This window comes from Nyctibius grandis, chromosome Z (assembly GCF_013368605.1).
Source record: "Nyctibius grandis isolate bNycGra1 chromosome Z, bNycGra1.pri, whole genome shotgun sequence".
In the NCBI taxonomy this organism is placed as follows: Eukaryota; Metazoa; Chordata; class Aves; order Nyctibiiformes; family Nyctibiidae; genus Nyctibius; species Nyctibius grandis.
Genome location: NC_090695.1, coordinates 90,578,539 through 90,599,738, shown reverse-complemented (window position 1 = coordinate 90,599,738; position 21,200 = coordinate 90,578,539). Strand labels below are relative to the sequence as shown.

Here is a 21,200-nt window from a genome sequence, read left to right as displayed (position 1 = left end):
CGGCTCATTAGTCCCGTGGGATCCAGGGATCCTTCCTGCAGGGCGACACGCTCCACAGAGCGGTGGGCACAGTGCAGCGAAGAGGCCACCAACATGCCACCGCTTCCCCATCAGGGGAGGCTGACACTGGGCACTGCTGCTCCAGGACATCTGTCCATCAGGCTCACAGTAGCTGCAAGGCTGTTTTTTGGGAAAAAAGGTTTGGTTCCAATGCACTGGGGCCAGCGGGGACCTGGCAAGTGGCCAGCGAGCAAATTCTGGTCCCAGATTTGTTTCCTCCCTACAACTGAGGTAAAGTCAGGTGTATTCTTTCTAAAGATTTTTATTTGAGTTCTAGAACACTAAGATCAACATACTTCTTTTCATCATACAATTAGAAAAAACTCTTCCTGCTGCCAGCCTGGTTGCTTTCAAAAGAAGGACCCAGAGCAGGCATTAGGCTGAAAGTGAGATTAAAAGTTCCAAATAAACAGCAGAAATACTCCTACAAATCACAAGAATTAAAGCTTGTATGACCATTTATCATGGCATGAAATGGCAAGCCTACCATCAGACACATTGATAAATGAAACACACTTTCCATCCATCTCTTTAATGGCACATTAGTGTCATGGATTTGCTGTGCACACCAAAACACTGAATCCTACCTAGGCATTTCTTAATTGCCCAAGAAGATGGTAATTTATGGACTTGGCCATAATGACTGGAACACATTTGTTCAATCAATTTTATACCTTAATTGAAATTTGTGGCTTAACAAGTAAAATCATGAAATTAACTGCTCAGACAGTTATATCTTTAAAACAGAACACACATGTCGGGTTTCATTAGTGGTCAACTTTCCTGATATATTCCAGGGTACATTTTTTACACTCTATGTCAGATCCTGAGACAAATTCCTAGAAGAAATAACAGGATTTGTAGGAAATCTCAGCCACCACTGTGATAATTTTCTCTTTCGTGTTACAACATCAATCTTCTGCTCACATGTGGCATTGGTGCCTGACTATCACTAATTTTATGAGCGTTTTTTTCAGCATGCTCTCGAGAGGAATGCTTACCACATCCCTGTTCACATCTGGAGCTGCAGAAACATGGCATTTTTCCCAGGTATCTCTTACAGCACTCACAACAATCACAATCACAAAACTTTTAAGTTACTGAGCCCCTTTTTACAACAATAAATGCCTTCAGTTTGTTCTTAAAACAAGAGGGAGTGAAGACACTCAGAGTAATGTAAGAAGTGAGGGCTGACCACAGATCTGAACTGGCACAGTATCTCCTTCAACGAAGAGGATGTGCATTACGCTACAGAGCCATCCTCACCTAAGAATTACATGGAAACACAGCTTCCAAAGGCTGCTGAATTAGTATGCAATCTCGCCAGAGGCTGGTGACATTCTGCATGGGTGGCTACGAATACCTACCTCTGAGAACTGTAACCTTCCGAAATTGCTTGGTGGACTTGCGATCTTAAAGACTTTCTTTGGCATCACCCACGTTTCCAAAGTTTCTAGTTTACTGACAGCCAGATTGGTTGCGTGGTGTCTGAGTAGGAAGCCTTGGAAACGGTCAGCAAGGAAGTAAAGGTGGACGGAAATTGGATGGCCCATGGGGTAGTATCTGCAAAACAGCACACGTACATGCTCATCAGTTACACAAGAGAGACATGAAATCTCCATTTACTTGGAGCTAATGGCTTAAGAAGCATTCATTTCAACTAGAAAATTCACCACTGTACATTAAGAGATTTCAAATGTGTTCATGACTCATTATCAAATATTCTTAGGCTGTTCCGATTACCCTGAAACATAAAAAAATGTTACTAAGAATATATGCTCCTTTAGAACATATTCACAGCTCTAAGCTCTTTAGGAGATACCTCTGCATGCCAGAAAACTCTCTTCCCTTACCCCCTCTTCTGAGCAGAAAGTGCCACCCAGAGATATATCTTGTTAGGCTGCAGCACTGTTTGCTAGGACAAAGGATGTTCAAGAAATGTGTCTATTGCTCCAAATCCAGTGGCCTTCTTTTTTTTGCCTTCAGCAGGGTGAGTCCCTAGAGATGCCTGGCAATGGCAGTGCCTCGTCACTTGCTGTGGGACAGCAGCGGGCTGGGGACAGCAGAGGGTGCTGATGCCCCGCTCCGTTCCCTGCATATAAATCTGATCCCCAACGGATCCTCCAAGGGCAGTGCTCTGTAGGGTGGCACTGCAACGAAGGACACCAGGATCCGGTCCCCATTTTAGGTCTCCTTTATTTTAGGAAATAAACTCCACATTCCTTAAAGACTTGAGGTTGCTTTTGCTGTGGATTTTTTTACTCATAATTAAAAGTAAACTGAAAAAAGGTCAAACAAACAGGAAAAACCTCTCATCAGGAGATCTGGAAGCCTTGAGTTACAGTTCGGATTTAAAGACATTGTAGTCATGGTTTCAAATAATTAAAATTTATGGTCACTTGCCTGCTACAGTCTCTGAAACATCTGTAATGATGTTTGTGTACATACGGATGCATAAATAATTAAAACGATGTTATTCATAGCTCTGAAATCAAATATTTTGCTACTTCACAGCACTGAATTAACTGTGAAACAAGTGTGTTTGCAACACATTTAAAACCAACCAGTATCACACCTTCCCAGTCTGACTCCTCATGCCATTTATTACATCTCAAGCCATAAGCACTAAGTGGAGCTGACCAAGAAGGACTTTCCATTACATGAAACCAGCAACATCCAGAAGGAAGTCTCTAGAGCTTGAGAAACAAACATAACAAGATGGGGTACAAACAGGGCCAGCACTGATGGACTGAGAAAAACACAGCAAAGCTAAACAGCCAATACCAGCAACAATCTGAATTCTGTTCTGAGCACTAAGGCCTCCTGTTTTATATGTGTGCAGCAGCAAATATTTACAATATCCTTGAAATAGTCTGAGTAAATTGTCTCTTGGCACCAGTGAGTATAAATGCCTGGAGATGGAGAGAAATAAATTAAATCTCAATCACGCATTAATGCTGCTTCCACTGAAGATGCTGTTACGCAATCTAATTTGGTACCAGAGCAGTCTGCAGGGGGCACGGCTTTTGGAGGCGGTGAGCTAGCCCTTGTTAGAAGAGTGTGCAAGGCAGCTTCTCTTACAAAAGTCTCCTGGGCCGCTGTGGGTGGCAGCACGGGATTGACTCCAAATGTGATCTGAGGCTTTCCTCGCAGTGCCTGCAGCAGTGTGAAACGAGCTGGGGTGGTGACTGCAATATCAGCCAACGTCGTGCTGCTGTTAGCCCTGACAGCAAGGGGAATACTGTCGAGGTGCTCAGCGCAAATATATCCCTGCTGTTACTGTGTTAGAGACATGCGAAATCACGAGAGGGAAAGAGAAAGTGTATATATGCATACACCTAGAAAGACCACGTAGTATCAAGAGAGACGAGATGTGAATCTTGATAAACCTGAGGATTATCCACCTTTCTGTGACTTAAATTGGACGCTGACTCACAGTGTTTTGAGGGGGCTCAGGTAGGCATGAAAATGAAGCCTCCACTCCATATGACTGTTTGCAATTCCTCCCTGCACTGTTCCGTGAGGCTCCAGCCTACCGTAAAGGAGCCATGCTTTATCCTGCAGACAGCTGCAATCAGCGGTGGATGACATGGCTCCCCTATCTATAATCTGAGCAAGCTTGAAAAGCACCTTGAGTTCCTGTGCAATGAAAAGCTCCACAGAAATGAAACTGATTATTGATATAAATCATCATCAGAACACTGGCAAAAGGAATAAGCACAAAAGTAATTGTCAAATTATTTCCGTACTGGTTACACGTAGCTCCCATCCTCTCTGCTGGCTTCACTCCACAGGACAAATGACCCAGGACTTCTTTAGGTCTGCCTTTATTTCATATAAGGAGGGCACGCTACTAGTGATTATTTCTATCTAATTGTTATTGATCTTTTATTGCTTTGCACCGGTAACCTTTACTGGCAAAGCTGTAATAGGAATCTCGATCACTTATTGCAACGTCTTTCTAAATGGGACATTGCTCAGCACTTCCATGACTAAGTAGGAAGGTCAAGGTGTATCTGGTTCCCTCTCGAGAACACAAGACGGGCAAAGTCCATCCATCAAAGCACAAGGAGTGTCTTCACTATTTGCTGACCTAGGCTGTATGTGTTTTCCATTAGGATAAAAAAAGGCAGAGTCCAAAAAATACATTCTGAAGAAGGAATTAAGAGACTGTAAAGTAAGACTTTAAAAGATGAACCCGCTCTGCTTTGAACGTTAAAAGCTTCAGATGTGTGCCCTTTCTGTGCAAGTCTAACTCCAGGAATTCTTCCTTCAAATCCCTTTTAGACTGAATTCTTCTTTGCTAGGCTTATAGGTGAAAAAGGAATCTACCATATAGGTGGGTTTCCCTTTAAAGAATAAGGATCTTTATTTGCTATATATAGATGTATTTATACATGCATACAATTTATTTATTTGTTGCTAATGGATCCTACCAGTTGTGACACTTTTGGCATAGACAGCTGTACTAAGCAGGCAAACTGAGCTCGAGCAAGTAGTTCTTTGTACTCCATGTGTGCACCCAGGGGAACAAACAAGCAAGGACCATTAAACTACCTGTGTTCAGGTTAATTCTGAACTGCTGTCCTCTGCTTTTGGTAAGCATAATAGAGGTGAACATGACCTTTGCTGAAATCACATGGAGGGTTTAGGAGCCGCGGGTATAATACACTTGCTGAAATTAATCAAGAAAATGCAGCAGTGGTGGTAGCACTGCCCAACTGGATCCTGTCAGTCTTCATCAGGCTGGAGAGGAGCTCCTTAAAAGTGCAGCAAACAGGTCACATAATGCCAACCCTGAATAACCAATGCTTTATTATGGGCATAAATACTCCTGGAAATAAGCGCTGTACACTTGCAGCTGCCTGGCCCTGTTTGCGATGGTATGCTCCAGCCAGCACAGCCAAGTAGATGAACCTCCACCGGTGCTCGGCAGTCCAGTCTGTGTACCCTGAAACACCCAGAAAAAGACAAACTCAGACTAACCGGCAGCTGTTGTCTCCAGCAGCATGGAACGAAGTCTCGGCTCTTCGCAGACCCAAGCGGGAGAACGCATGGTACATGGTGAGGGCCACGTCGCTGAGGGTCTGCACGCCATCAGGCTCATCGTAGACATTCTCCCAGTATGACCGGAGGCCGGGTGTGCCAGACGGGTAGTTGCCGTACAAGTAGTAGTCCAACTGGCCAATTATCTCTTGATTCACTACAGCTTCAAATTTGCGGGCAAAGAAAGTTGGCCTGGCAGTCTGCTGTGGTGATACGAAAGGAAAAGACACTGGAGTGAGTTCCCATTTTTAGCCATGACACTTTGTCCTAAGCAATGGGTTGGGGTTGAGGACATGAACTGGTTCTCCATGTGGGCAACGGTGACTTAAAAAGCCACCTTTGTGACCATTTGTTGTTAAGAGCACTGTTAACATTCAGATAAAAACTACGTAATTACTCAACAAAAATGTAGGTGTGCCAATCCCTTCGTACCAACAGCCACCCCCTGCTGCCTTGCTCTGAAAGGTTCTCCCGTGCTGGAGGGGCAGGGAATGCTCTCTAAACCACGGCGTTAGCCTGGAGATGGCGCAGCACTGGCACGTGTTACTAGTGGTCAGGCAGGGAGCAAAGCGTCCTGTGGCACAAGGGCTCAGAAGAGGCAGAGCAGCATTTTGCGTCTATGGATTTGCACCTACGAGGTGGTAAGAGGACTCTGGGAGGGGTGCCATTTGTGGCTGAGGTTTCTCAGCTTCTGATCGGTCCTGTACAGAGTCTTTGCTTTGCACTTGACACCATCTTAAGTATATTACCAGTTTATATGCTACTCAACTACCATTAGCTTTTTAAAAGCCTTTGTTTTGCCTTGCTCATATTTGAGCATGGGTTCTGAGGTGCCGAGGAGTTCAAAAGTGCCCAGATGGTTGAAAAATTCTTTTGAGGATGCTCAGTTTTACTCTGAGACAGCACATGCTGGGGGCTCTCTGATCTCCTCCTCTGCAGCTTGCTTTGTGCCTCCGTGGGAACTGCGAGGAAGCCTTCTGGTGCCATGTGTTCATCTGAGGGGCTCTCTCATCAGGCAAGTGTCAGAAGTTGCCTTTACATCTATTCTAATTTTGAACTTTCCCTTGCAGCTCAGTTTACCTGATTGTTTTCTGAAATGGCATTGTGAGTTGTTTTCCCAGCCTGGAGCAGGTCAGCCTCTGCAGACTGGCAGGAGTTTTTTAAGACTTGCCATTTATTCTGTGCTGGAGACTTTCCTGGGACTGGTGTTTGGGGCAGCAGAGCCTCTCTTAGATAATGTCTCATTTGCTCTTTTTGGGGCTTCAACTGTGCCTGGTAGGCAGCACATTACAATAAAGAAAAGATCTCTGTTTGGGAGCAGTCATCATTTTTGTGCTGTAGGGTAACACATTCCCCATCCCACACAAAGCCTGAACAAACATGCTTTATGCAGGGAACCCTGAGGAGCTGCAGGGATGGAATTGCAAATCTGGTGACCTTGAAACAAGCGGTTGTTCATTCTTAATAGAAGATACACAAGCCAGACACAGTCTTGAGACCGAGTGCACCCTTGAGCACATGGATTTGCTCTCATGTCTGCCTTGAGGAAACTGTGTAACAAAGGAACCGATTAAACTTTTTAAGGCAGTCCGGCCAAGCCTGGGTGATCAAAACCTCATGACTCTGGCCCCCAAAACCATGAGATAAACTTGAATATAATCATGCTGATGAATACAATAATGAAAATTGATTTGCCTTGTGCTATGTAAGCCTCTAGCAGGCACTCTAGTCAACTTTAAAGCTTTTTTCAAAGATGAAAAACATTACTTAAAAATGAAAGCCAGGAGCTTCATGAAATCGTGAAAGAACCTGAGCCGGAACTTCAGAAAAAATCCTTTGCAATAAATTCACAAAAGTTATGAAGTAATGTTGGTACAGTAAGAAATGTGTAAAGCTGCTTTCCTCCTTTCTAGCCCAGCAGATCTACCAATGCCAAGTAGTCCAAAGAGCTGCTTTGTGACCCTACCACACAGCAGTAAGTCTCAAGGGCCAAAACACAGGAGAACCAATCTTTTATTCTCCTGAAATCAAGAGCAGAGCTTCCTCACACCTCTTTCTCCACCTTGATTGATGGGGTGGGAAGCTTCCCTTCCCACTCCCCACTGCAGCCATACAGCTCTCTACACCCCAGCAGAGGGGGGAAGAGCTTCTTTGCGGGTATCAGAGAAGAGACTGCTTCAGTTACCTGGAATCGGTGGAAGTCTGCTGGTTTGAAGTCATTAGGCGAACAGCCACACCAGTCAACAATGTGCTTGTACTGACACTTGCAACCGAGTTTACGGTTCCAGTTTGTGATGCGCAAGTTGTTGTCCACCATGGAGTCACAGTACGGGCTGTTTTCCAGAACTGTGTGAAAGAAGGACTGCAAGAAAGACAGCAGGTCAGTAAATCCAGCGCCTCAGACTTCCATTTTCTCTTTCACTTCAGCCCGTGGGCTGGTGACTGACTTACTTTCAAAATGACAGAATTAACAAGCTCTATTGTTCTGCCATATATGAAAAGCACTCTACATGTATGCATTCCATAGAGCATGAAAAAATTCACAACATATTATAGATCCAGCCAAACTGTAATAACGTACAGTCAAGGCCTTGCTACAATAACCTGGCACAGAATAATTGCACTTCTGCAATGACTAGCTTTGGGCATTGGAAGTCCAAAGGACTCCAGAAAGGCATCAGTGCTAGCAATTATTTTATTTTTATTTCAGCTGTATGAGCAATTCTAAGAAATTCCCATTATTTCTCTTCTGTAAGTTGCTCTCTGATCTAACAGATTTAGGACTATTTTCCTGAGCAATGTGTTAATGATATATCTCGAGTTGTTTCCTAAGACAATTCTCAAACCATCACCCCGGTTACTATGAAAAAAATAAGAGTCTCAGACAGCTCTCCTGTGGGTGTCCCTATCTCCAGCACTCCGAAATGCATTGCTAATTGAATGGCCTTATTCTGAAATATACAGTTCACCCCAGGCACCAGAAGGACATCCTGCCTCCTGCAATTACATCTGAAATCGTAAGTCTTTATTTGCTGACTCAAGGCAGCAAGGAATTCCTATTGGACTATCCTAATTACATCATCATAATATCAGCTACTACATAAATCATGTGTAATGGGGACTGATATAGCAGGTTAACAGGTCAGTGACAGCAGAGTGATTTTAAGAAACCAGCTATGTATCTTGCAAAGAAAACCTTGTAGAAAGAAGCTATGGAATATGACAAAATTTAGCCCCGTAAGAGATGATTTTTGGAGCAGTGACTTCTCTTTAAAATCAGCAATAGTAAGATCTATAAATAACCAGCATAACATTAGCATGGCTGGCCCCCAGATAATCCCCCTACCCTTTTTAATGTTAAATGACAGCCCAGTGAATATGGATTTTATGCTTGAACTGCTTGGTTAAACCCATAAAGGCATCCATTCTCATTCAAGCGAGAGGAAAAAAAAAACACCCTACCCAATTACCCATTGCCCTGTGTCCTTTTATAATGATACAGAAATTTCTCCTAGATAATGGATGAAAAGGTTATCAGACTTGAGGGAAAAGGTGATTTTTAACGGAAATAGGATTAAAGCAAGATTATTCAACATGTGTGTGGAATAATAAAACCCTATCAAAAGATGACAATCGCTGTGCTCCACCGCAAGCTAATAAGCCTAGATTTGCAACATCAGTCTCATCAATCCCTCAAAATGTTCAGGGGCCACTAGCAAGGGAGGAAGTTATCGTTTTAAAGACACTCATCAGGTCTTCCTTAGGATGGCTGCATGCTGCATACCCCGGGAGCAGAGCTTAACAAGCCAGGGGAGCAACGTACCTGCTGAGGCAGGTGTAGCACAGCCTGACAAGCCGCCAGGCTCTGTGCTCTATTTGTAGATAACACACACCTCCCTGACACGCTGCCGCATGCCAGATGAAAACCCGTCCTGGTGTGCACTCCCCTTCTGCATCACTTGGAGCCAGAGCAATTCCTGAGTGATCTAAATGATTTGTGACTATGCCTTCTAGCTGAGTTTTGAACAGAACAATAAACCTTTGTTTGTAGGGTTTTTATTTTCAAAGAAAAGGGCTGGATAATAGCGAGGAAAGCTACTTATGAAGACAATTCACCATCTCTAATAGCCTTCAAAGGCTTTGTGAAGGAACAATTTGCAGGCAAAGGGCAGCTGGATTTTTGGTTGTTCAATAATAGATTAATAGGCTTAAAAGTATAAAACAAAGCCACTCCTTGCAAAAAAGTCCCACAAACAAACAAAGTAGCTACACAATGCAAAAGTTGTTCTATCACGAAAGGACTTACTCGTCATGGGAGTAAAATTCTCATTACCCGCTGTGGGACGATCCAAAGCTCACTGAAATCAGGCAGAAGCCCCTCTGACTTCGGTGATCTTTGGGACAAGCACAAACGTTGCAGTTTTGAACACAGAGAGGGATTGCTTTGAATTCACATACCTCAGCAGGAAGTAACGTGTAAGAGTAAAACCTCTTCATCTTTGTTACCAGATCATCATTAGAAAAACTGACATATTCCACAAACTTCCTGTTCAGGAGAAACCAGTCTGACCCTCCATCAACTGCGATTCCTTCTGGGATCTTCCGGTCGCCCAGGCGCCACATGTGGGTATCGCATTCCAGGAAAAGCCGGTCCAGTCCTTGTTTTCTGATAAATCTGAGGGAACACAAAAGCAGTCATTAAAAGTTAATTTGTGTTTTGTTATCATCACTAGCTTTATAAATAAAGAAGCTACTTTCTCAAACAAAAAAGCATAAAAAGGTCACTTGTTTATATTTCTGTTCTACTCATAAATAATATAGAGAGGTTTAATAAATGATTAATCAGTTATACATTTAGTCATAGGGGCAAAGATTAACAGATTGCTTTTAAACATAATTTACACCTTCTGCTGTCCTAAGACAGAACTGTGCAAGTTACAGAGCTGTATGGCATGAAAATCCGTCATGTTCATTAACTCCTAACAAACCACTGCAGAAGAACCATAACATGAACAGGAGCTAAACACAATCTGCGTGATAGGCTTCTGTCTCTAAATAAATGCACAGTTTTTGAAAAACAGCAAACCGTACATAAAGGTAAAATGCCCAATTTTCTACTATGTTATTATTCCACAAATTTTTCTATTGGGGTATAGTTAATTAGGAAGAAATACAATTGCATTGCTCTTTGCTGTAGAATGAGTATGTTTGCTCCATTTTCAAGTCTATGGGGAACAATGTTTTGTTATTGCTGAACCATGAATAAGAGGAGCAACTGCAGAACTGTAAAGTTATGGAAAAGAATTATTTGAGACCAATATAAGAAGAAAAAAAGAATTGGAAAATCAATCTATGTTTGAAAACACTCTGGGACTAGATGCCCACACATGTTTAGAGACTGTCTGATCCAGGTTTCTATTTGTTATTCCATTTTCAGAATTACTTCCCAGAAAGGGAAGCAGGGCAGCATGAATTAGCACACGCCTTCGCAAGGGGGTTTGAGCACTGTTAATAACGGCGAGCTGCTGTGCTGAATACATCCCACATGCTCTGAGCAATAATAAATGCTAGCTAACCAGACTGTTCTAGTAAATAACATCCACAAGACCACAGATCTCACCGGATGCAAGAACTGCAGGCTAACAAGAGCTGAGGCACCTACAGTGAGGAGGGCACTGTAAGACCTGTGTTTCCTCCCCAAACACCAGGGTTCTTAGAAATGTTTCAGGATTAGGAAGTCAAGAAGACATTTTAGTGGTCCTCAAACACATGCAACCGAAGGAAGGGGAAGAGAAACAAAAGTTAAGGAACAACACCAAAGATTTCTGGACTCCTGCATCTGGAAACCTGAGTGTTAACTCCGTAGGCTAACTCCCTGGTTGAAGTTTTGTTCTATACAAATCAAAGAACTGAGATGCAATTATGAAATGGTGCATATTAATTTTCAAAAGGACCGTAAATGACTTCAGGGTCTATGTCCTACTGATAGCCATGTCTCTTCTCACAGTACGACAAGGAGAGCTCCTCTGTTATAACACAACAGTGCAGAAAATGTGTAGATGAGAGTGGAGAAATTTTTCTTCCCCTGAACAAGTTTTTAATTTCATGTTCCATTATGAAGGATAATAGAAAAGTCTTGCAATTTTAATGCAGTGCTCTGGAATGTAATCTTCAAATTCAATATTTATGCAGTTATCTCCAAATCAAATATTAATGTGCCTGAAAGTTTGGTCATTTATTTATTTCCCTCAAAACTAAATGCTCATTTGAGTTAATTATTTTAAGAAAATAATAGAATTTTATCGACCATATTTAAATTGGAACATAAAGTTCTTTTCCATGAAATCATTTCTTTCAACTGCTCTCTCTGCCAATTTATTACCCTTTATTCTTGTTTTCAAATAGAAGTTTCTTTGACTACAATAAAAACCCCCAAACCAAACCACTTAAAAACCCCTTCTACTTAGAAACACCCTCAACCTACATTACATGTCAGGGCTTACAGTTAACTAATACCAGAAAGCTCAGTTATACAACTTCAGCCTTATCGTCCAAAATTGGCAATAGAGGAGCATGGCCACGGTCAAGATGAGAAGGTCCCAGCAAATTGAGGCTCACAGCTTCACGTTTTCCAAAATAGTTGACAGGCTCCTTTTTTCTATACATACACAGTTCTATGACTTTTTTTGAGCTAATGGCTTGGACAAGCAAATCATGGCATATGGAATGAAATAAGACAATTCCTGGGAGCACCACGAGTGTTTTCACAACAAATCTCAGTCCTAAAATCCTATACAACAAGGTGGTTAGAAGAAAACTAAATGTACTTCTCAACCATTCATCCTCCAGCAAGGCAGCGTAACCCAACTGAAGAGCAGCAACGCCTTTGGAGACCTGCAAAGAGATAACTCTTTTGCTAATGCTTCTTGAAACCTTCCTAGAAACATCATATCAGGTTTCAAATACCAGTAACAACCAAATAGGAAGCAGGCATTTCTCAGAATGCACACCCTTACTGGGCCTGCTTCACACACAGGCATTACACCTAAACAGAATAACACATTATCATAGCAAATAATTTCCTTTTATCTACGAAGCAATAGTTTACACAAGGGGCTTTGAAGACACAGCTCTCCATTGGGCAATTGCTTGCTATCTGTTTATGTTCCTTGGGAGCCATGGGGATCAAGTATATTTTAGATCTGCTAGAAGCTAAATGATCCTGCCTGAGGAGGCACTGGATCACCCTAGGCTGTACTGCCGGCACACAGAGAGCTACACGGCAACCAAAGTGGAAAAGGTTGATGAGGTTTTGGTTTTTTTTCCCTTCCAGACTCTCTTCTAGCCTGATGGATGCCCCTAGCCACTCCAGCAATAGCGATTTTGGCACTCAGGGAGGCAAGAACTTACTCTAAGCATATTGGATATTGCCTGAGGGAAAGGGAAAGGTGCTATTCACATGCCACATAGGCCTTTTCAAGAAATCAAAACCCCTCAAACACTACAAACAGTTCATAAAGATTCTTGACTAGCCATCCAACAATGCCTGCAGCAGCCACCCCTGAAAAGAAAGATAAGAAGATGGAGGGCAAAAGCATGACCCTACTGATTTGTTTCTAGTCTAATGCTGTATTTCATTAGTTTCTGGTTACGCTCAATGTAATGCCAAACCAGTGCATTTCATGAAGGCATGCCAAGCTTTAGAGAGCGCAATAAAACACAAAAAATGGTGATTTTCCCCTCAAGTGTCTCTTGGGTTTTACAGGACACCTAGCAGATAACTCCCAAATTAAAGCAGAAAAAATGGATTAGTAATAGCATTCCATGAATCTAGTCAATGTGGAAAAATTCAGGTGCTTCCTGGCACCCTGAACTTCAGGTCAGACCGGCACACCTCTGACAACTGCAAATGTACTTGCCAGGACAATGACACACAATCACACCAAGGTATGGTTAGCCAAGTACAATGAAGATTGTCATCAGATGAAGACACTTGACCTTTCTCCTGATCTAAGACAAACAACAGGAGGAAAATAACAATGATAAGAAAAGAGAGTCAACCAGGAGAAAATAAAAATAAGACTAAAGAAAAAGCAGGCCATTTTACTTTCTTTCATAGAACACTCCATCTAAGACATTTTATGCTTTCCCTTCATCAATTTTAAGTCTTCCCAAAGAGCCTCCAATTTTGAGGAGCCTGGATTACACTTGCAAGTAAGAAGCAAGCATAGCATAATACGAATGTGTCTTGCCAGCTGAGCTCAGCAATCAGGCAACTACACGTGTGAAAGGTGTCCTTTGTGCCCTGACTACGCGTGGATGCAGCCTCAGGGCTTACACGGTTCTGGACGGTTATTTTTATACTTTGTTAAAAAACCCTACTGCCTGCAGCATGTGGTCTGTCACGCTGAGTATAGACAGTTAACTGTACAGACAGCTCATGATTGCAATCCAGCTTAGGGAACTCCTCTTACTTTGTAGTGTATTTAAATATTTATAAATGCATTTCAAATGAGACTCTAGGATTGTATAACACATAAAGCATTTGTAAGATGTTTAGCACATGGCCCCACAACACGAATATAAACACGTAGCTCATCTCTTCTTATAATATCTTTTAACTACTAATAAATATTGTTGCACAGTTACTTAATATCAGCAAAAATATCACAATCAAATATCACCCTTTCGGATAGTTTTCTCCAAGTGACACCGCATACCCCAGGAACTCTGAGAGAGTTGAGGAACCCCCGCTCCTGAATGCTCACCCTTATGCAGTATATAAGACAGAGAGTTCGCTGTTTTCCGAAGTCTATGAATGAATAAAACTTTCTTAAGCATCAGAGGCTATCAGATTGCTAAATGTTACTTATCAGTAACTTCATCACTAAAAGGTTTTTATGTGGAAAGAATATATTTTTTAAGGTGAAAAGGTTTCTTCATAAATGTTTCCTGTTTCTGGCCTCTTGCCTAGAAAACCTCCTATCGACATTTCACTGTTAACCGGGTGCACCTACCAGGACCTCATCATCATTACTCACTATACAAGAATAAGAACTATGAATAAAAGTTAACAATACATCAGCGAAACAATTCATCACAAGCCAAAAGTCAATGTCAAAGTAAGAATCTGCAGAGCTTGGAGCTCTACTAGCACCACGTCTGTGCTCTCCTTAATGTATGTGGACAAACTCTGCATGTTTCTTTGACTCTATCTGCTCCTCTTTTAACTCTCTTTAGACAAAAATTTGAAAAAGTCAGCCAATTTTGGTGGGAAAAGTCAAGTAAATATTTTTACGGATGAGAAATATGACAGGCTCTTGCCAGCAGTGTTTGCACAGCCACCTTGGAAACACTTACTGGAGTCAATCAATCGGGAAGCATAAAACAATAATTCACAATTTAGGTGACCGAGTAGAAAGCACAGAACAGTAATTTGACAATCTCGAGTGTAACAGTTGCGAGAAGTAATTTGTGAGCAATCTCTAGGCTACAATATATCTCCATAAAGCAGTCACTGAATAATTCTTTGTAATAAGGAAGTTCATAAAACCCAAAACTGCACAGAGCAGTTTCATTCCCTGCCCACTGCAGGCCAGAAATCCTGGCCTCCATGCGATGAATTTCTAGTTGACTGCAACACAACCCTGACTTCACCCCCTTTCCGTGAGTAACTCTATGACGAGTTACACAGTATTTAAAAAATCTGAAATAATTAACAATTGTCTATTTAAGCACAATGTCTATACTGGGCCAGACAAACATCTGTTTTTCTAAAGGTACGATCTTGCAGTATGTTTCCCAAGACCTCTTTCTGTCGTGCCGAAAGCCTCCAGGGCTGACCCCCCACTCCTGCAATGGAGTTGAAGCTTGAAAAGGCCAACAACGTCAAAAAGGAATAGCACTGGCTTAGTCTGTCAAGATGAGGAAGATTTCCTCCCGCTATGACAGGCAGCATGCAGAAAGCACAGAATGCACTATTCCTGCTGTTTCAAAAGGCTATGAAAAAACCTGCAGTACAGATGAAAAACAATGGAAGAGAGGGAGAAATAAAAACTGTAACTTGCTTTCCAACGTGTTTAAACTGCAGCATCCTGAATGCAAATGTTATGAGGTCAGAAGCAGAATTCTTATCTTTAATTCTCTTACTCTGAAGGAAATATTATAAACACAATACTACCCTAACAATCCCCTAAGCTTTAATGCCCATGCACAAAAAAACATCAACAATATCATAAAGAATTTCTCTCTTGACTGATTTGCTATACCGAGATTGGGTGTATTTGACATGCAAAAGCCAAACCTGTACGTAAGCACATAAATTGAAATAAATGCTTTTAGTAGCTTTACCCACTGTGCTAAATGCTCAGAGTTAACAAGGAACACAGGGAAATCTTAGTTTTAAAATACGATTACTGTTTGTCATTCATATCCCTATATGCCCTACAAGAGAGGACGGCACCAGACCTCGTGGAGCAGCAGAGCATCGCGGGCGTGTGAACGGAGGGGTGGCCCACCCCACACTGTGGGATCACCAACTGCCCCACAGCGAGGACAGCACGGGCTCCGACCTTGGGAGGACAGGGACTGAATTCAGAGCAGAAAGCACAGGTGACAAAGCCACGAAAAATAAGCCAGCACTGAGAGATGCAGTTAGAGACATTTGTTCCTGCAATTTCTGTGGGTCTCTAGGAGCTGGACTGCAAGTCATGAGACCAAGCAGTTCTACTGGAAGGATTTTCTAACTGTCCACATTACCGCAGTTGTTTCCAATGTATGCTTAAACTGTTTGATGCTCAGTGTGCAAGTCCTTGAAATATTATGTTAAATGTGGCCCTTCTCAATCAACAGCATCTTTATGGAAACCAAATGTCCATGGCATTTAGGGTATTCCACACTAGATGCTGTTGAAAGCCAATGAATACACACATTTTATCTGGTCATTATTTCATCTCTGTATGGACATAATTAGATTTTTCAAGCTTTATAACAGGTGCCTCCTACTCTACATAATTTGTTTCTGCTTCTTTCATATGTAATTTTCTCAGTATATCCATTTAATGCTTTAGTCATATCACATCTTTGCATTATGTTTAGAAGAAATTCCTCATGATTCTTTCTTCTTGTCTACACTTTTCTAAGCATTAACTTCCACTGGTTTCGAAAAATCCTACTTTCCGTCTTCAGGAAATCTCTCTCAGAGGAAGTCTTAAAAAGTCTTAACGCTTCTCAGTATTTTAATGTTGCAGGTCAGGGAGCAAACTCTTCAAGTGTCCCAAAAATAAAAACAACTCTACAATTGTTTTTAGTTGTAGAAAACTTGCAGAGTCTATTTTTTGCAGTAATGACTCTACTAGGAATTGCCTTGTTTTGACAACAGTTCCATACAGTCCCTCGTGAGAACAAAGGCTCGAGAGGGACTTCCCAAGACTTTCCTGTGGATTTCTTTCCACCACTCTTCACTTACGATATCTTGTAAGAAACACTGGAACAGCTTTTACAAGGAGAAAAATGTAATGGCTTCCTCTCACGTTCAGGAAGGCCACAACTCAAGTGATTTTGTTTCTTTTTATATGAAATAAGCAAAACAGGGAGAAAACTGCAAATGATAGTGTGCAGAGATGTAGCATGAATTCACCACAGACAGACGCAATAATATGTAACCTGACATTTTGCCGTCTGTCTCCAATACATGTCTTCTCTAGAAGATTTCTTGTCCCCTTGCCACCTCTTCTTCCCAATACCTGGATGACCGAACAGTCTCCAACCTGGGAACACTGCTGGGCCTGAGCAGCTGAGCTTGAAGCCATCTCATCTATGTGATGCTGCCGCTGGCGCAGCTACAGCACACGCTACCGCTTCCACCATGGCCAGCAGATCACAGCTGCTGCAGCGCCTGCAGGCAATGCAAAGGGACGCACCGCCATGCAGAGCACACCCAGGTGTCTGCCACAATGGCATCTCACTGGGCGTTTCTACTGTGCTTAACATCTCAGGATCTGCATACTAGATGACTGAAGAAAGAAAAGGAAATGGGGATTCAAACTTTCCAAGTGATTGAGGGCAAGGGTGAGTCACTTCTATACAGATTTTCAAGCTACCAAATCAGGCTATTGACCTGTGGGTAAAACAGGGCCAACAATATCTGTCCAACTTAAAAGGATGCTCCCTGCCATAATTATTTTACAAAATGTCTCAGGACCTCAGATGAAAGGACACAAATGTCATTATTTATACCACTAAAAATGAAGTGTGCAGCTCAGTGTTCTTAGATAGCAATAAGATTTCTGATTACTTTATCAGTACCTCAGTTTTCACCTCCTTCCTAATTCCCACCCTGCCACATAAATTATGGCTACTTCAAACCTTCTCACTTATTGCACCTTCCTGATTTGGTGGATGATCTTGCTTGTATACTCTACCAAGATCAAAAAACATCCTGTTTCGTCCCATGTCAAGACATATGGCTGGTTTTACTGCATCTTCCTATCATCTTCAACCTATTTTTGGTTTCCTTGCATTGACAACTTAGCATTGTTTTTCAAAACCGAGCAGAAATAAAAGCCCTACAAGGAGGCAAAGTGTCAAGCCAAAGCAGTAAAGGCTTTACGGCTCCCCTAACGCTTAGCCTAAAGTAATAAGGAACATCTGAAAGTTTGCTGTAATGTCTAGAATTTTTAAGTGCAGTCTCTTTGCATAGAAGATGCATGTTGCTATTTCAGTCATTACAGTTCACACGCAACTGTTGGGCTGAACTACTTACAAGAGCAAAAATAGATCTTCTTAGTCTGTGTGCATCAGAACACTGAAATGTTTTAAAAAAATTAACAAAAAAAGTACGTCTGAAGGAAATTTGAGCCAAACGAACCACCAAACATTTCACATGAGCAGCAAGGTAAGCGCTGCTGGGAGCTAAGTGGTTAAACTATTCCAACAGTAGGGATAATATATACATTTTTTTTCCTAGTATTTGGGTACTTACTGGGCAATTCATCAGCACAATACACAATAGCATTTCCCATGTGATCCATTTTCTAACCGACTGTCAAAGCACCATGAACCCAGTGTACAGAATGCCAACAAACAGCACGTGCCATAGTGGAAAAAAGGCATATCTGAAAAGGTGATGGAACAGATACACATCAGCAGAACTGGGCTGAAAGAGGTGGAGATTTTGGGAATTTGCTCCAGGCCTTTGGGAATTAAAGTCTCTTTGGCCCCTGAGAACTGGGATGGGCTTGTGATGCTCCTTACTAAAAGCTGTACAGTTCAGCAGCACCTCTAAAAGTATCTGGAACCCAGGACCCAGAAAGGGGACAACTCAACTGTGAAAAACAGCATTAATGAGCAGAAAAAAATCAGCACAAGAAAAGAACTCAGATAAATAACAAACTTTTAATGGCCTTTTCTTTAGCTGTTTGTATTCTGCCTATGAGCTCCAGATTCCTCTACGATTTAACAGCATCCAGCTTTCACAGCATGTTTACTCTGTTTCCCAAAAGACTGCTGTGGCAAGGTTTCTATAAAAAAACCCCTTTTTCCTGCCTGTCATTGAAGATGTCACATTTGGCTCTCATTGTATTTTATAATACACCAGCCAGGTGCTGCTCCTGTCAAAAACCCAAATCTTCCGGGTGTTCCAAACTGTAATACCTTGTACAACTACTGGGTTATTCTTTTGCTTTTAATAGTCTAAGACACTGAAAAGAGGAGAAAATGTAAGTGTTGCCCACTAAGCACTATGTAACGACTCCAGCCACTGTGTGCAATTTCATTTCATACATGCAGCTCTCTAAGGAAATAATGCTTCTCCAGCTGAGTTAAGGAGCCATTTTCACGTCCATTCCCTTTTCTGAAGCCACTGAAGGAAAATCAGAGTGATGCACTTTTTAGTGACTTTGGCATAACTAAAAGAAAACTTCACTCTATACAAGGAAGCCTGGTTTGTCTCCTTATTTGGCAGTAAAACATGTACTGATTGTGAACATGGCTTGAATACAAAGTACATTGTAATTGAGCTATATAAGCATTTCAGTTTTAAGATGGTACTTCTAATCTTTCTCTCTCCGTTGTATGATCCAAAGATTAGGATGACTTAAAATTCAGAGTTTCCAGTTGTTTACAAAGCAGACTTAGCTGAAAAACTTATTGTTTAGGAGCCATTATTCATCCACAAATCAAAATAAAAAGTAGCAGCAAGGGTTATAAATTGCTTTCAGTGATACTTAAACTCTGAGCTCCTGTATTATTAGTTCACATGTTTTGAGAAAAACACCTTGGCACAGCAAAATTATTATTGTACATGGGGTGGCAGTCAGTCCAGTCCAGTGTCCTCTCCCTTATCATGGCTTCAACTAGCCATTTGAAATAAAAAATCCTGTTCCAGTCTGTTTTGAGATAGGATGTCCCAAGGGAGTTTTCTCCTATTACCCAATAACTTGGAGACTGGCCTGTCTCCTAAATCCTTTCCAAAAGCTGTCTTTTTTTTTTTCATTTTCGTTGCCAGACTTTGAGGTTGTTGCTTCTCTCCTAGACCTTACTAAGCTCTTGGCCATATCATTCCCCCCATGGGATATTTATTTTCCACAGGGCTGTGACAAGGAAAAGAAAACAGTAAAATTTAAAAAGTAACTGGAAAAATTAATAGAAAAAAATAATCACCCCTTACTCTTAAATGAGCAAGTCACCTTGTTTGGCTGTGGCAATTCCCCAAGCAAAGGTCACAGGAGGCTGGGAGAATATTCTAAGGAAGCACCACTACCCGCCTCTTCTTCTGCTCCTTGGGACTTCGGCTGTAGGCAGCAGGACACGGGGTGACAGCCTAGATGGGCCTTCGGTCTTGTCTCACCTGCCTGTGCTTATGCAAGGTATTTCAGCCCAGAGCATTTCATCATTCTAACTACAGGGATAAACCTCACCGGCATGACCACAGCTCACGCTGCTTGGTCATAAAATGAAAGTCAATTGGAAATTGTGTGTCAAATGGGCAGAGCAGATGGCACATTTACCTGTTTAGACAACACTGAGTTACTGAAACACTAAAACTGAAACATCAGGCTAGAGATCTTCACATTAGATACAATTTCTCTCTCAAGAGGTGGATGTAGAGCTGGAAATTCATTCGCAATACAAACAGAGGGCTAACTGCTGCTTGATCAGCTTTTAACACCAACGGAATGGATTTTTACCAAACGCCAATATTAATCCGAGGCTTCCGCAGCTGCTGGCTTGAGTCCTGTCTCTCCAGTTATCTGGGCGATGCAGGAGCGGGGAGCCACTCTGTCTCCCTGACAGAAATTCTGGGGAGCTGCCAAGGGGCAACGTGAAAGGATCCATTCATCCAGTGGTCAGCCGTGGGAGCGCTTACGGGACTCAGGGACTACACAACCACGGCAGACAGGGGCGGCAGATCTGCACTCGTGTCCCACATTATGTTCCCTGATGCACAGAGAATTTATAGTAGAAATCCAGGAGAAAAAATAAAACACGGCAACATGTTGTAATAGGCTAAAAGGTATTTAGTTGTTTATACAGTCAAAGGGAACCATTGAACTAATAAATGGGTTGTTATTCCTGTGAGGGGAGGACAAGTGGCACATTAGCTCATTTTATTATTAAATTAATACCAGATTAGTGTGTTTAATTGATCTAAATTGTTCTAACCCAGCTAAGGTTGGCATGTTTGAACCAGCTTGATGCAGGCATGTCATAATTCATTAGTTATTTTCCTTAGCCAGCTCAGGGAATTTGAGAAGAATCAAGTGCACCAGAGGAGCAAAAAGGCCTAAGAGACCAACTGCTTTTCCCTGGCCGTTTCTCTTCTCTCTTCTACTTTAACTCTGCTGTCGATCACTATTGCCAGCTAGAGCTGAGCCTGCCAATCACTCTGACACTCTGCATTTCCCAAACCAGAGACTCTCCTGTGAAAACTGTTGACTCAGATTTAAATATTATTCTTTACAGTATTATTTTTTACTACCTGCTATAGAATTTCTGCATGCACAAGATGAATGCTCATGAGGACTTAATTTAAACAGGAACATGACAGAATTGATAAATCTAGTGACAAGAGCAAGAGCAGCCAAGAAGTGAGA

The 21,200-nt window shown here is 41.9% G+C and overlaps 1 protein-coding gene across 1 annotated transcript in view; it reads right to left on the bottom strand.

Annotated features, from left to right (window-relative positions):
* Positions 1-21,200, bottom strand: part of XYLT1 (xylosyltransferase 1) — a 191,395-nt gene that overhangs the window by 13,192 nt on the left and 157,003 nt on the right. The window contains exons 6-9 of the mRNA XM_068423168.1: positions 9,565-9,781; positions 7,292-7,468; positions 5,047-5,309; positions 1,428-1,623 (exon numbers count right to left, since the gene is read on the bottom strand). Coding sequence (XP_068279269.1) covers positions 1,428-1,623; positions 5,047-5,309; positions 7,292-7,468; positions 9,565-9,781 — 853 coding nt within the window. The remainder of the gene's footprint in view (positions 1-1,427; positions 1,624-5,046; positions 5,310-7,291; positions 7,469-9,564; positions 9,782-21,200) is intronic.